General features: G+C 40.0%; 2 protein-coding genes and 1 long non-coding RNA gene across 5 annotated transcripts; all 3 read left to right on the forward strand.

Annotated features, from left to right (window-relative positions):
- Nucleotides 1–402: 402 nt before the first annotated feature.
- On the forward strand, nucleotides 403–4,010 carry enkd1 (enkurin domain containing 1). Of its 2 annotated transcripts, none has more exons than XM_077600907.1 (8): nucleotides 403–687; nucleotides 957–1,056; nucleotides 1,121–1,345; nucleotides 1,425–1,591; nucleotides 2,539–2,682; nucleotides 2,849–2,982; nucleotides 3,060–3,193; nucleotides 3,282–4,010. In XM_077600907.1, the coding sequence occupies exons 2-8, from the start codon at nucleotides 972–974 to the stop codon at nucleotides 3,440–3,442; spliced, it is 1,050 nt and encodes a 349-aa protein (XP_077457033.1). In that variant the 5' UTR covers nucleotides 403–687; nucleotides 957–971; the 3' UTR covers nucleotides 3,443–4,010. The 2 variants fall into 2 exon arrangements, with proteins under 2 accessions (XP_077457033.1, XP_077457034.1); XM_077600908.1 differs by lacking the exon at nucleotides 403–687 and adding an exon at nucleotides 692–710.
- A 124-nt stretch (nucleotides 4,011–4,134) lies between these two features.
- polb (polymerase (DNA directed), beta) lies at nucleotides 4,135–11,132 on the forward strand. Its single transcript, XM_077601517.1, has 14 exons — nucleotides 4,135–4,341; nucleotides 4,966–5,023; nucleotides 6,594–6,660; nucleotides 7,262–7,336; nucleotides 7,411–7,469; nucleotides 7,556–7,605; nucleotides 7,693–7,744; nucleotides 7,822–7,876; nucleotides 9,017–9,089; nucleotides 9,153–9,223; nucleotides 9,295–9,381; nucleotides 9,461–9,528; nucleotides 9,595–9,734; nucleotides 10,016–11,132. Exons 1-14 carry the CDS (start codon nucleotides 4,281–4,283, stop codon nucleotides 10,108–10,110), a joined length of 1,011 nt encoding a protein of 336 aa, XP_077457643.1. The 5' UTR covers nucleotides 4,135–4,280; the 3' UTR covers nucleotides 10,111–11,132.
- Nucleotides 11,133–12,313: 1,181 nt separating this feature from the next.
- Nucleotides 12,314–14,236, forward strand: LOC144074120 (uncharacterized). Of its 2 annotated transcripts, none has more exons than XR_013300243.1 (5): nucleotides 12,314–12,890; nucleotides 13,082–13,159; nucleotides 13,692–13,750; nucleotides 13,840–13,989; nucleotides 14,113–14,236. It is a non-coding gene; the product is annotated as an uncharacterized LOC144074120 (long non-coding RNA). The 2 variants fall into 2 exon arrangements; XR_013300242.1 differs by having other exon boundaries at nucleotides 12,315–12,890; nucleotides 13,692–13,757.
- The last annotated feature ends 11 nt before the right edge of the window (nucleotides 14,237–14,247 follow it).

The raw sequence follows: 14,247 nt of genomic DNA on the forward strand, positions 1-14,247 counted from the left end.
TTTATACAATGTACGGAATTCGGTAGTGGAATAAATACTGGTATTTTTATTACCATTAATTCATGTTTATTCACTTTTTAAAACGAGCCCGTTCATCCTGAATGACGCCAAAGAATCTATGTGATGCCATACCTATCGGCAATGGCGTCATCATTTTTAAAAGAGAATCACAATTTTGTGCTGCTTATGAATGATGTCAAATAACCTGTGCCCAAAATAGATTAAAAACATGAACAGAGACATTAATCGAACCAAGAATAGAAAGGATTTTTAAAGCGATTTTATATGCTTCGATTTAATAGTTTTTTCCAATGGTTTAAACTACAGATATAGTAATTGATGAATACTAGTCATAGTTTGTGTGTAAGTGACACATTTTCCCCGCTTGGGGGCGACTTTGTATTTCAAAAGCTAATCGGGTGAAGGTGGTATTAAGACATGGGGTTCAAATTAGTTATCGGTTGCAAATATTTCGTCCAAAATGAATGAAAAAGAAAATGAACTTTCACATATTTATGCAATGTGGATATTGCTACACCAAAAATGTAATGTTTCTAATTTTATTTTATTTTCGCAGGCTTCAAAGGGGCCTACTAACACCGTTGTCATGGAGACGAAGACTCAGGCTCAAACAAACGTCATCAACCTGCGTGGCTTACTAATCCTGCGCTGGGAAACAATATCGAGGTAAAGGCGAATTCAACAAAAACGTATCCTTTTATGATTTATGCTCGACGTATTGTTTACTTACGATCACGTGTAGACTTCAGCGAGTCTAATTCCAACCCCCCTCCCCCCTGCCGACGTCACACTCTTATAATTTATTTTACTTAAGATTGGACTTGTCCCTGTGCTAAATTGCAATTACATCAGTCATTATGGGGTAATACGCAAATATGTATGGATCCATTTCAAGGTTATGAATGCGTATTTGGTGATTTTATAAATGCACGCAGCACCGCTTTTCTCCAATGGGTGAGGGGCCTTCATCGATATGTGGACCAATCCCCCCCGACCCGTCACTGTTTCCCCAGTTTTACAAAAGGCCTGCTTCAGGTTGGTCATCTTGGATGGATGCATGGGTGCAATGGAGGATTCTGATGAAGCTCTTTCCTTCCAGCTATGTGCCGTTTGGAAGGAAACAAGGGGGACACGGCGACCCTGCTGTCGGGGCCCTTCGCTCCAGATCCCGTAATGCACCCCGAATGCTACAGTACGCGAGGCACGGCGAGACGTCCACGCATCAACCCAAAAGCGTCCCATATTCTAGAACGTGGGCAGAGAGGCATCATAAGAGAGATCCTGGAAGCGGATTGTTTTCGTACCACGGAGATGCCCAAACCAAGTCAGGCAGTATTTTTTTGTTTTGTTTTGGATTTTTGGTTTTGATGGAGTCTAACCATCTGTCATTTTATCTCCCTCAGAAGAGCGACATTTCAACTTCCGTAAAGAGAATATCCAGCGTCTTCGGGAAATCCAGAGGCAATGCAAAGAAACGGAAGCTGAGAGGTCTCGTTCCACTCCACTCAAAGCTTTGTGGACGTCCACCAAATACGACAATGTCCCATCCAAATTTATGGAAGACTTACAGGTAACAATCACTACAATTCTTGCATACAAGCAGTGGAATTCATTTATAATCCAAAGTCACTTTCGGATATGGAAATCACAACATTAACCGTTTGACTGCTCGATGCTTGAAGGATTTATGCTCCTGAAAAATTGCATTTTACTCATAATATATGAATTGAATTGAATGCTTTTATTGTCATTATACGAGTATAATGAGATTTAAAGCTTCATCATGAAGGGCACAAATAAATAATCACTAAATAATAATAATAATAAATCAACAATGAATAAGTAATAAATAAATAAGTAGTCAACATAAATAAGTAGTAGTCAACACAGATAAGTACTCAACATGAATAAGTGGTCACATAAATAAGTAGGTACAAAAGTGACTAAAGTGGTTAGCAGCCTAGGGAGGTTTAGTGCAAGTACAAGATAAGACATTAGTCTTGTTTAGGTCCTCCTAGGTGCAGAATTCGAGTTGGGTATGGTGATGGCTCTTAGGAAGAAACTGTCCTTGAGTCTGTGCAACTTGAGTGCCACACTCCTTCTTTTTCTTTCTTTTGCATAAGTTTCTGATGCTGTTGAGACCATTTCCCATCCCAATATTAGCTTTCTGAGATAATTTATAGTATATGTATTATGAATATTTTTCATGGAAAATGAAAACTTTAAAAGTTTAAAAGCCGAAAAAAGTCCAGTAAAACGTCTTTTGTTGACATTAGAACGGCTGTTTCCTGGAGGTAGAAGATTTTGGAACCTGGGGAGAGATGGCAGCCCCTCACGGAAACTAAACATTATTTTTCCTTTCTGAAGGGTGTAGAGAGCATTGGGCTAACTTCAAAACATTGCATTTTTTTTCATATTTAAACAGCAGGTTCTACTGCGTAGTGCCAACCAGCAGATTCTCTTCACGCATTAGTGTAAACCACTTAACCGCACTTCTAAAAAGGGCTCCTGTTGCAGATTGCCAGTGTGGCCGTGAAACCGCAATGTCGAAACTTTCTCAAGGCTCACTCTAAAAATAAAGCACCACCAAGACCACAATCCACTTCCACCGCTGTGAACCTGCGTCACTCTTACTCAACCGAACAGGAAAAGAATTTGCAAGTAAGAAAAGCCAGTTACAGCCAATGCCATGACCAAACTGTTTGAACTGGGACACATAGTTGCAAAGCTCTCCCACTTCAAATGAATTGATCATATATGACCCAAACATGATCGGTTGTCCTCATTGATACTCTTCCTTTCACTCTGTTGGTGCATTCTTTTCCAGGTGAAAAGCCAGACGGTAGACTTTATCAAGTATAATGCACGGGCGGCAGGAAAAACCATGCAGAGGTCGCAGTCTCTGACAAACCTGCGGGATAAACCATTGCCCGCTGCTGTTATAGGCCAGGTTCCTCACTAGTGGGTGACGTTTTTATAGAATAATCCACCCAAAGTGCGTTTTATCACATAGCCTGACAAGGTTTGCCTACACACAGCATAGAACAGAGGAAGAAACAGTGGCATAAAGAGGAGGAGGAGAAAAGGAAGAAGCTCAATCCATCAGTTCCAGATGGGTACATCTTAATGGACGACAGCGAAAGGCAACAATCTCTGAAGACGCTCAAAGAGAGTATGCCCGATTCCTTGGTTCTAAATTCAACAGTTTAACAGACTGTACAATGAATGGTTCATTATGTTGTTGTTTTTCTTCTTCATAGATCATCGCGCTATGGTGACAGAGTTGGTGTTGCTTCCACTCAAAGCGGACAATTTGAGCGTTCGCTCGCGCCGCGCTTTTCTCGATAAAAGACTTTGTGAGATCGAGGAAGCCATCAGTATATTTTCCAGGGATAAAGTTTTTATCAAAATAAATTCATGACGTGTGAATTAGAAGCATCCATCGTTTGAAATTTTCCAAATTTAAACCCAAAGTCCACCACCATGTTGGATTACAACTGTGAGTAAAATTACTTAAACTAACTTAACTTAAAAAGGCGCGCTTTTTATACCATGAAGTGGGAAACTGCCAACTACAGAATAACTTAGAAATGCATATTTCTAGTGGATGATGTGGTTTTGACTGAGATAAGAGCTTTAAAAAATAGAAATGACTTTTTATGCTTTGTATATACTGTTGTACATTGTAAGATACTACTATTAGTTGGTTTGAATACAAATACTGGATGAGCAAACTGATCATAAAAAAATGTAGAATACAAAACTTCAAAAAGTACTATCTATTTATATGTATTTCCAACTTTTATATCTATTATATAGTCAGCCTCACATTTTAAACAAAACTACAAAACAATTCAATTTGCAATAAGACTGTTGATATGAACTTGTGTTTGTTTTATTTTGCAAGTATGAACATTGTTTACATTAACTAAGTGCACGTTTACATTTTTCATGTATTCAATGTAAAATGAGCTTCACAAATAAAGTATTTTTTTCTCCCGTAAAATTGTATCATTAATCACAACGCATCTTCAGTTTCCTTTGCTTCCACCCAACAAATAGACACGCCTCTTTCTGACGTCATCGTGTATGCCACGCCCCCACCGCGTCTGATCCCTCCTCTCGTGTTTCAGTCATTGTTCACGTAGCTTATGTGCTAGCTACACGCTAGCTTTCTCAAAAGGCATTCACCGTGTTATAAGAGTGTCAAAAAATCTTTGCAATCGTCTCCGAATGTTTGAAGATTGGACGACTCAGCCATGAGCAAAAGAAAAGCGCCGCAGGAATCTCTTAACGAGGGAATCACCGACTTCCTTGTGGGTATGTAGAAAAAAAAGCTAGCCGCATTGCTAGGCTAAACACAAGTTACAATGGGACATTTGTATTTGCCATTAACTCCTGTGATTAAATCAACCTGTCAATGAATAGGTGAGAAATCATTTAAGACTGAATCTTCTGTCAGGCAACTAGCTAATTTTGGTCAGTTTAAAAAAAAATATGATATAATTTTAATCATCTTTTCTATTTTTTTCGCATTGTAGAATTATAAATACATGTATGAATGAATCCTAAATGCTAACTTAATTGAATTAAAATGAATATAACAAATCCACTTTGATTAAGACCCCAAGTAACACTCTGAAGTAGTTATCTTCTCAATTTTTAACTCACTGTCGACCATTGACATCTTCGGGCGTCCAATTCATTTAAACTGGGAGGACTGAACTTGAATGCTTATATTTCAGTTCATTTGATGGTGGTAAAAGTCCAGTCATTTTTGAATGTTTGACAGTCCAAATCAATGGAAGCCAAAGAGGCAGATATGCAGATGAGCGCCTTGTAATGTTAAAACAAAAGTGTCATCAATTGTGCATGAAAAAATTAGAGGTACGCTATTTAGTCATCACAAAAGGGGACATTAACATCCTTTTCTTGTGTTTCCAGAGCTGGCTAACTACGAGAAAAACGTCAACAGGGCAATTCACAAATACAATGCATACAGGTAATAAGACCTACCCTCTTCCCCTCAATTGTTGTTGCACCTACTAATAAATGGTCATTGTTAGGTGCACCTCTCCACAAAGATTCAATCCAAGAGTTCCTTGATGCACGACTCAATGACTTGAAGCGTTTAACCTCAAATCTTTGCCAAATTGACAATCATCAGGCCATGTTCATCCTACGCAATTGTCTCTTCATTCCCAAACTTCAATACTTGATGAGAAGCTCCCCGACATTTCGCAACATGAATTGTTTACAGAGTTTCGACCATGTCATAAAAGATTGTTTATCCTCGTTGCTGAATGTTGACTTTTCACAGTCCGCATGGAATCAGTCGAAACTCCCAATTCGTCACGGTGGCATTGGTATCCGTTCCCTTGTTGACTTGTCCCTCCCCTCTTTTCTGTCATCATTCTATTCTACAGTTGAGTTAGTGCGACCTGTTTTGTCTTCATCTCAAATTGATCCTCACAAATCAATTGACATTGATGGCGCACTAAATGCCTGGAATGAATGTCATTCTTCAACTCCAATACATCTCGGAGCTCAGAAAGAGTGGGACGAAATCAATTGCCTGAGGATGAAAGGCAATTTGATCGATTCCTCGAATCAGTGGGACCGCAGCCGAATATTATCAGCGTCGACGTTTCCCTCCGGGACTTGGCTGAATGCCTTGCCAAGTGTGACTTTGGGCAATAAGCTCTCCCCCGATGAGCTTCGCATCTCGATTGCTCATCGTCTTGGTGTCAAAGTTTGCGACCCGATTCCGTGTAAGTGTGGTCATTCAATAGATAGCCGAGCTCTCCACCCCTTGTCCTGCCGTGTCCAAGCTGGTCGCTTCCCTCGTCACTCCAACATCAACGACATCGTTAAACGCGCACTATGTCAGGCTGGTGTTCCTTCAATCCTCGAGCCAAGTGGCCTGGTGCGTGCAGACGAGCGAAGGCCTGACGGCTTGTCGATCTTTCCATGGAAGATGGGAAAGTGTTTGACGTGGGATGTGACAGTTGTTGATACCTTTTCTCAATCATCAATTGCTTCATCTGCAATAAAAGCGTGCTCAGCTGCGAACAAGGCAGAGTCAATGAAGGCTGTCAAGTATGCACCGCTTGTCGATAGATACTTGTTCCAGCCCATAGCCTTCGAAACCTCAGGTGTATGTGGGGACTCCACTTTGAAGTTTCTGTTAGAAGTAGGTTCCCGGCTCGTGGCTGTTTCAAACGAGCCACGCGAGTGTCAATGGCTGTTACAGCGCATTTCTCTTGCAGTGTGCCGCGGCAACGCATACAGTGTCCTCGACTGTGTGAGGAAGGTGTGAAGTTATGTGTTATGTGTCATGTTCCACTTAAATTTTTAAATTTTTATTATTATTATTTTTTTTTTTTTTATTTTTTTTTTTTTTATTTATTTTATTTATTATTCTTACTTTTTATCCTTGTGAATCTTTGTATTTTATGTCTTGCAATGCTATTAAGTGAATAAATGCAACGAAGGAAGTGACGCTGCCAAGACCTACGATAAAAATGTTGAGTTCATTGTCTAAATTTGTCTCCTTATACTTGTTATTTTAGGAAGGCAGCCTCTACAATCGCAAAGTACCCTCAAAAGATCAAAAATGGCGAAGAAGCCAAGAAACTGGTACGTGCAAGGTTTTTATATAGATATATTTTTTGCTATTGCACCCAAAATTATCTGGGATAAGAGTTTAAGATTAATTGGATCAGCTGTTGAAAACTAGGTTTTTAAGATTACATATTGCACAGCATCGGCACATTACTGCTTAGTACTCGCTAACGAAATCAGTGTACATTCATACCTCTACTTACGAAGTTAACCGGTTCTTTTTTCCTAATTTGAAAATTGTTTTAAGTACAGATGTACTTTATATGTAAATTCTCAAATTCGTTCCACTGTCCTCACACAACTAAACCCTTAAAAATTGGTCCAAGTGTCCGAATTTTGTATGAAAGATGTAAGGAAACACAAAAATTATAGAAAAATATAAGGAAATGATTTATTAATGTCTTAAAATAAATAACGCATGTGAAAATGTGCCCTGCAACGCTGAAATAGTTCCCTCCGCTGCCGTTATACTGGGAGACGTAATGCATGTGTTTGACCGCCAGGTGGCGGCAAAGTCCGTTCTATCAGAGCCAAAAGCCGTCCACTTTGTAGTACATTTTCGTAAGAAGAGGTATAACTGTAGTGCCGTGTTGGTATAACAAGTTTGTGTTTACAGGGTGGCGTTGGCGCCAAAATAGCTGAAAAGATTGATGAGTACCTACAAACAGGAACCCTACGGAAACTGGAAAAGGTGTTTTAATCAAGTGACACTTAAATTATTATGAAGGAAAAATGTGTTACTATGATTTCCACTCTGCTCGTCAGATTCGAAACGATGACACCAGCTCTTCCATCAATTTTCTCACAAGAGTAACGGGAATTGGGTATGTCTCCAAGATATCATGTTGAAATCTAGTCCTAAGAATAAGAGAATAATGAGACCTTCTTTTTGGGGGGGTGTCCACTTTAGCCCCGCTGCTGCCAGGAAGTTCTTCGATGAAGGAGTGAAAAGTCTCGAAGGTTTGTTGAGGTTTTTACACGATATTTTTTTCTAGAATTCATCTTTGGCGTCAAGTTTTGAGTTTTCTTTGGATTGTCTGCTTTTAGACTTGAAGAAGATAGAACACAAGCTGAACCATCACCAACAGATTGGGCTCAAGTGAGTATATGTTTTACTGACATTAAACATTAGCAAAATGATGTTTGCTGATAAATGGATCATTTTGTACTGGTTAGGTACTTTGAGGAATTTGAGAAAAGGATTCCGCGAACTGAGATGGAAAAGATGGAGGTAGTATTTTTCTTTTCTTTTTTTACTCGGTGGCGGCACCGTCAGTGAGTTAGTGCACTCTACATTTGGGTCTTGAAAAATGAAGAGAAAAATACTATAGGATCATTTGTGTAACTACTGTATGTGTACTATTTTTTTAGTACCAAATTTTCAGTACTATCCTCCTGACTACCAGTAGTTCAAATTTGTCCTCTGTAGAGGGCATTTGTAAACCTAAATATCTCCCACCTAGTGCATCCAATCGCATTAATCCTTATGAGCTCTACAAAGGATATTCAGAGCTTTCCAATGATACCAAAACTGTCTTCCAGTATTCCAATTACTTCACATAGATTGAGGAATTTCACGCAGGCACAGGGAGAACATGCAAACTCCACACTGGATTTCAACCCAGGTCTCCCATTGTGAGGCCGACGCGCTAACCACTGATCCACCGGGCCGCCATGCGCTTTTTATATGGACATATATGTATATAATATTGGTTTATTTTTAGATGAAATAACACAACTCCTAACCACTACTACTACTACAGGAATCCCTCGATTATCACTTATCGCGAATTCACTACTTCACAATTTTTTTTCCGCTATTAATTATTTTTTTTAAAGAACATGTGTTATTATTTTTTAAAGTTCATAAGAATGTGATACTCCAGGCTGAAACTCGTAAGCAGATTCCACTCTTGCTACTAGGACTCAGCACTGAAAGAAAAAAATTATATACCCTCCTCCACAATTTTTCAATTATCCCGGCCATGTCTGGTCTACATTAACTGCGATATTAAATGGACTACTGTAGTACTACTTCTACAGCTCCATCTAGTGGATGTATATCCAACATCTAACCATTACTACAATTACTACTACTACATCTCCATCTAGTAGATTTATAACACAGCTCCTAACCACTACTACTATTACTACTACTACACCTCCATCTAGTGGATGTACAACACAACCCCCTACTAAGACTTCCACTACCATCACCACCAGTACTACTGTTGTGTTTTATAATCCAGTGCGCCTCATCTATGAAACAAATGTTAAAATAGGCCATTCATTGAACGTGCACCTTATAGAGCGGAGAACGCCTTTCTTTGAAACAAGAAAACAATTGATGGAAAACTTTGTTCCCATGCAGACGCTCATCCTTCAAGAGTTGACAGGGATTGACACGGAATACATCGGAACGATCTGCGGAAGTTATAGGAGAGGTAAAAACTTCCCCGCACTTTTTGAGGCTACTGAGATTTAAGACCTATGTGTGAAATTTGCAGGCGCTGCATCAAGTGGTGATATTGATATTTTGCTAACCCACCCAGAATTCACCTCTCAGACTGAAAAACAAGTAAGCAAAATGTTAGATAAGCGGGTTGCTGTGTCATTCAACGTCAACTTCATTCCAAACGTGCGCTTCAGCCAAAGCTCCTCCACGCCGTGGTAGATCATTTCGAGTCTATCGGCTTTGTGACCGACACTCTATCCAAAGGGGATTCCAAATACATGGTGAGACCGACCGCTACATTGGCAATTTTCCCAGCGAGGGGAGACCAGGCGTACAAAGTCTCGCTCTCCTTTTCCCCAGGGAGTGTGTCAGCTGCAACCAGAAGATAAAGACGAAGAAGAATACAATCACAGGCGCATTGATATCAGGTACTACTTGTTTTTATTCATCCTAAGACCTTTTATTTACATCCACACTGCCCACAACCCCTCAAGGTTGATCCCCAAGGACCAGTACTACTGTGGTGTTCTGTATTTCACCGGGAGTGATATCTTCAATAAAAACATGAGAACTCACGCTTTGGAGAAGGGTTTCACACTCAACGAGTACACCATTCGGCCACTTGGCGTGACTGGTGAGTATCGGATCCACCTCTTCCATGTCAACCGACTATTGCTACAGTTTACAACGTATTTAGTCCATCGGCGTATGTCCGAATAATTGTTTCTTGAGGAGGTAGGGAGATTGACCTGGGTCAAATCGGGGAGAAGAAAAAAAATGAATTGGACTGTTCATACTGCAGAAAAAAATAGATGCGTGTTTTGTATGCTGAAAGAACATAGCCTTATAGTCTTGTCGGGCGGTCGTCGACATCGCCTGATTATCGTTGAAATGACAATAATTCTTGGGTTGCAGGTGTGGCGGGGGAACCTCTGTTGGTGGATAGTGAGAAAGACATATTTGATTACATCCAGTACAAATACAAGGAGCCAAAAGATCGCAGCGAGTAAAAAAACTTCTGTTTCAAGTCTTATACATGTGGTTTTAGTGGTAAGTCAGCATGCGTAGATAATGTTTATTTGGGGGCGTGTTTTGAGTGTGACTTGAAATTTTGGGCACCAACAATGCACTTTTTTATGTCATGTTATTTTCTGCCCTAGTGGTTTGCTGAAAAATGTGCAAGCACCCAGCAAAGTTCATTCATTTTCTGAACCGCTTATCCTCACAAGGGTGCTGGAGCAATACATGGGATCTTGCGACTTAAGCCAGACAAGAATAAAGTGTCATTGCAAATTCACTCGGCAGAATGAAGTGGCCCGCTAACTGTCAAAGTTATGCAGAGGTGTATTTTAGAATTTTATAGAAAAATACTTACAGTATTCCCTCGGACAATAAGTTCAGTTAGACCAGAACATGGCCGCGATAATCGAAAAATCGTGAAGTAGGTAGGGTCAACTCGATCATAACTTTTTTTTTTTCAGTCCTGAGTCCTAGTAGCAAGAGTGGCGTCCGCTTCCGAGTTTCAGTGTGGATTTTCACATTTTTATGAACTTAAAAAGAAAAGTTTAAATAATTAATAGCAGAAAAAATGGTGAAGTACTGAATTCATGATAAGTGAAGATGCAATAATCTAGGGATTACTGTACTATTTTTCGTTTTTACAGAAAATCATGGAGAAACATTGCTTTAATGGCTGTTGAAATATGAGGGCCATTTAATGAATAATTGAAGTGCAAATGTTGCCCATTGCTCCTTTAAACCTGTAAATCGCCGGTTATGATGTAGGTTGCTCATTTTACCTGTTGGCTTGAGTGGTGGTTTTGAATCGTATATTTTAATTTGATAAGAGTGTTGCGTCCAATTATGATTGTAGTGTTTGAGGTTGTGTCAATACAAGGTTGTCAACTTGCATTGTCATTTTATTTTTAAAGCATGTATCATATTAGTTCAATGAGCTATTTGAGTCTGAACAATACCCGCGTGCAAAACAGAATGAAATGGTTTCAAATAAAGAATTGTGGGGTAAAAAAAAGACGTGCTTCTGCTGAGTTTACGTTTTGTTGAAAATTGAACAGTAGTGTGTAGACTTGCAGCTCCATGTGTAGTTTTTAAAAAAAATGATAACTAACATGTATATTCTTCAAAACCGTGCATTTCACCACTAGGCCTTGTAGTGCTATGTCTTAATCAATCCAATAACCTTTATGGCTATAAAACTTTTTTTACTGCAGCTACAGCTGTGACACATTTAAAAAAGCATAAATGATAACCTGGGCAGCCCAGTGGATAAGTGGTTAGCATGTTGGTAGTGTGTTGGCCTCACAGTGGAGGACCTGGGTTCAAATCCTGCTCGGTCCAAATGTGTGGAGTTTGCATGTTAGGTTTTCTCTGCGTGCTCTGGTTTCCTCCCACATTCCACCAACATGCATGTTTTTGGAATGTGGAGGAAACTGGAGTACCCGGAGGTAACCCCCACAAGCCCGGGGAGAACATGCAAACTCCACACAGGTGGACGTGACCTGGATTTGAACGCAGGTCTCCCACCGTGAGGCCGACGCGCTAACCACTTGCGCCCCTGGGCTGCCCGAGACACATACTGTTTTTTTTTCTTCATTGAATGCTTTTATTGTCAGTATACAAGTATAGTGAGATTTAAAGCTTTCAACACATAGTGCACAAATAACAACAGACAGACAAATAAATAATCAAATGAATAAGTAAGTAGTAGTGTTTTATGGCATCAAGACCACAGAAATCACAACAGTTCTACGTCATCTTCAAAACATGGACATTGAGTGCGGTAAGCAAGCCACCATTTTTTCCACATTCAATATGGCGGGACAATATGGGCGTGGTTCGCCTATTGGTGACGCAGCTGCGTAAATCAAGCACATGCGCAGTGTCCGTCCTTTCAATCAGCCTTTCTATGGTGGAATTTTTAAACCACTTACACATACGCATATAAAATCTAAATGTAATCCCTGCGTGCACCTTACAAACTAAGGAGAGTGATTTTAAATGTGTAATGAAGAAAGTGTTCGCCTGTCCTGTAAATCTGTAAACTTCATACATGAAACATACATACACATACAATACATACTGAAAATTTATGGAGTTGCTGCTGTTTTCAGTCTGTCTCAGTGATGCGGCTTGTCTTCTACTCTGATGGAAAGAGTGCGCCCCTTAGCGGATAATCCACGAATTGCAGCAAATTAAAAATATTAATTCCATGTCTTTTAGGCATTTTTTCCACTTTCAAATTATCCTGCGGGCCTGATCGAACCTCCTTGGGGGCCGGTTCCGGCCCGCGGGCCGTATGTTTGACACCCCTGCTTTAGCCAAATGAATCCCAATTGAAAAAGCATATCCAAGTATGTAACCTTAGAAGTTAAAAACAAACACTGAAGTGCATGTCACCGCAATGTTCATAATGTGCAATATTGTATCTTAAAGTATTAAAGCCCAACCAAAAAGTATTTACAGTACGTTATTATGAAAACAATGTATTTGTTTTGAAGTATTAATGCCCAACCTAAAAGTATTTGCAGCCCCAGCCCCCTGACTAATGCACTCTATGATGAATACGATCTCTTTTTTTGTGTCTATGTGTAATAGGCGTGGCCGAGTCGTGGCTGTGGTCAGAGTTCAAAAGACCCGCCGCCACGCCGCCATTTTTCAAAATGGCGGATGAGCCGGAGGCTGGGCGCGTTGTACTGCTGAGCTGCTCAGAATTGACGATTTCCCGAAGAAAGAGCCGACAAACTTCTTCCAGGACAATGCAGCGCGTTCGGTACTTTGTCTTTTCGGGATTTCGTAGCCCCAGTTCTCATTTCAAGAGTGCTTTTTGACGGGAACGTGCTTCATTGGCGTGATGTAGCCCCGACGTGGATGCAAACACAAATGTTTGCTAGCAAGTTGGCTACATTGCGTCACCTATTGCTTTTAATGTTTAAAAAGAAACCCTTCCATTGTGTGTTTCAGTCCCTCAACGAGGACAGACTGCTGGGAAACCTCAAGAATGTGGCCATAACGGCCAAAAAGGAGCAGTTTGTCGGCAAAGTGAGTCTTTTTTTTAATAGCTTCTAATTCCTCTACCCGTGTAATTGGATTGGAAAACTTTATTCATCCCGTAGTCGGGAAATTTTGTTGTCACAGTAATGTTTAGATATCAGCGACCAGTGTTCACGGCTTTCCTAAATTAGCTTGTTTAGCATCATGATACACTCCAATTTTGAATGAAGACACTTTAACTGGGTTGGTGTTGATTTTTAATAGCAAGATCCTGTGTGGATAACTCACACCCACACTAGTGCCATCAAGTGGAGGTGTAAGGAATAAACAGTACACCTCTAGAATACGTATATACCTTTGCCCTTCCCTTTCCTAAAGGAAGACTTCAGGGCTTGGACCTTTTGATTTTTAAATGTGGTTTTGACAAAACCTAAGCGAGACATTCATTCAACCGTAGCGCAGGGGTCATTTTTGACTCGTTTAAACAACCATTTTTCCTCCGTCTAAGAGCTTTGTGAGTCATTTGTGCATCAAAATGGTTAAATAAGCAATTGCATAATCATGCTGTGGTGTTTTGCAGAGGTTTAAAGCCACGGAGACGGTGGAAGCTGTCCAAATCTACAAGACCAAAGAAGTCGTGTATGACGTAAGACCTGTTTTTCAGGTTATTTGGTTTATTATTTTCATGTCATGTGTACTAAAAATACTCTATTTTGCTTCTCTTCAAGGTCCACCCAAGTTTACCAAATCAACGCTAAAGAAAAGTGACTTTGGAGTGTGGCACAGCCTTTGACACCAACATCTTGAGGGCCCCTATCCAGTAGGTTTTCCATATCTCCCACCACATCGGAAAAGAGAGATGGGTCCTTCTGATGTTGGTAAAACCTAACTTATGATTATTGTTTTTTGGTCAAATCTTTTGACCTAACTGGCCCCCAGTCTATTTTTTTTAATGTTGGACTTAGTCTATTGTGCTTTGACCCTTTTTTTTTTCTCCCCAGAATTCCATCCAGTGCCAAGAAGAGATTCATCAATGGAAACACCACCTCATCTTTAAATGCTGGAAGACCTATGTGAACTTCTCAATTACCCCATTTTGTGGGAAAATAAAACCTTTGAAATATACTCATGTATTT

Source organism: Stigmatopora argus, chromosome 5 (genome assembly GCF_051989625.1).
Source record: "Stigmatopora argus isolate UIUO_Sarg chromosome 5, RoL_Sarg_1.0, whole genome shotgun sequence".
In the NCBI taxonomy this organism is placed as follows: domain Eukaryota; kingdom Metazoa; phylum Chordata; class Actinopteri; order Syngnathiformes; family Syngnathidae; genus Stigmatopora; species Stigmatopora argus.

Coding starts and splice junctions, on each gene's coding strand:
- enkd1 (XM_077600907.1), top strand. CDS start 972: ATGGGTGAGGGGCCTTCATCGATATGTGGACCAATCCCCCCCGACCCG. Junction 1,057..1,120: donor TTACAAAAGGCCTGCTTCAG/GTTGGTCATCTT, acceptor CTTTCCTTCCAG/CTATGTGCCGTTTGGAAGGA. Junction 2,683..2,848: donor AACAGGAAAAGAATTTGCAA/GTAAGAAAAGCC, acceptor ATTCTTTTCCAG/GTGAAAAGCCAGACGGTAGA.
- polb (XM_077601517.1), top strand. CDS start 4,281: ATGAGCAAAAGAAAAGCGCCGCAGGAATCTCTTAACGAGGGAATCACC. Junction 5,024..6,593: donor CACAAATACAATGCATACAG/GTAATAAGACCT, acceptor TTGTTATTTTAG/GAAGGCAGCCTCTACAATCG. Junction 7,745..7,821: donor CACCAACAGATTGGGCTCAA/GTGAGTATATGT, acceptor TGTACTGGTTAG/GTACTTTGAGGAATTTGAGA.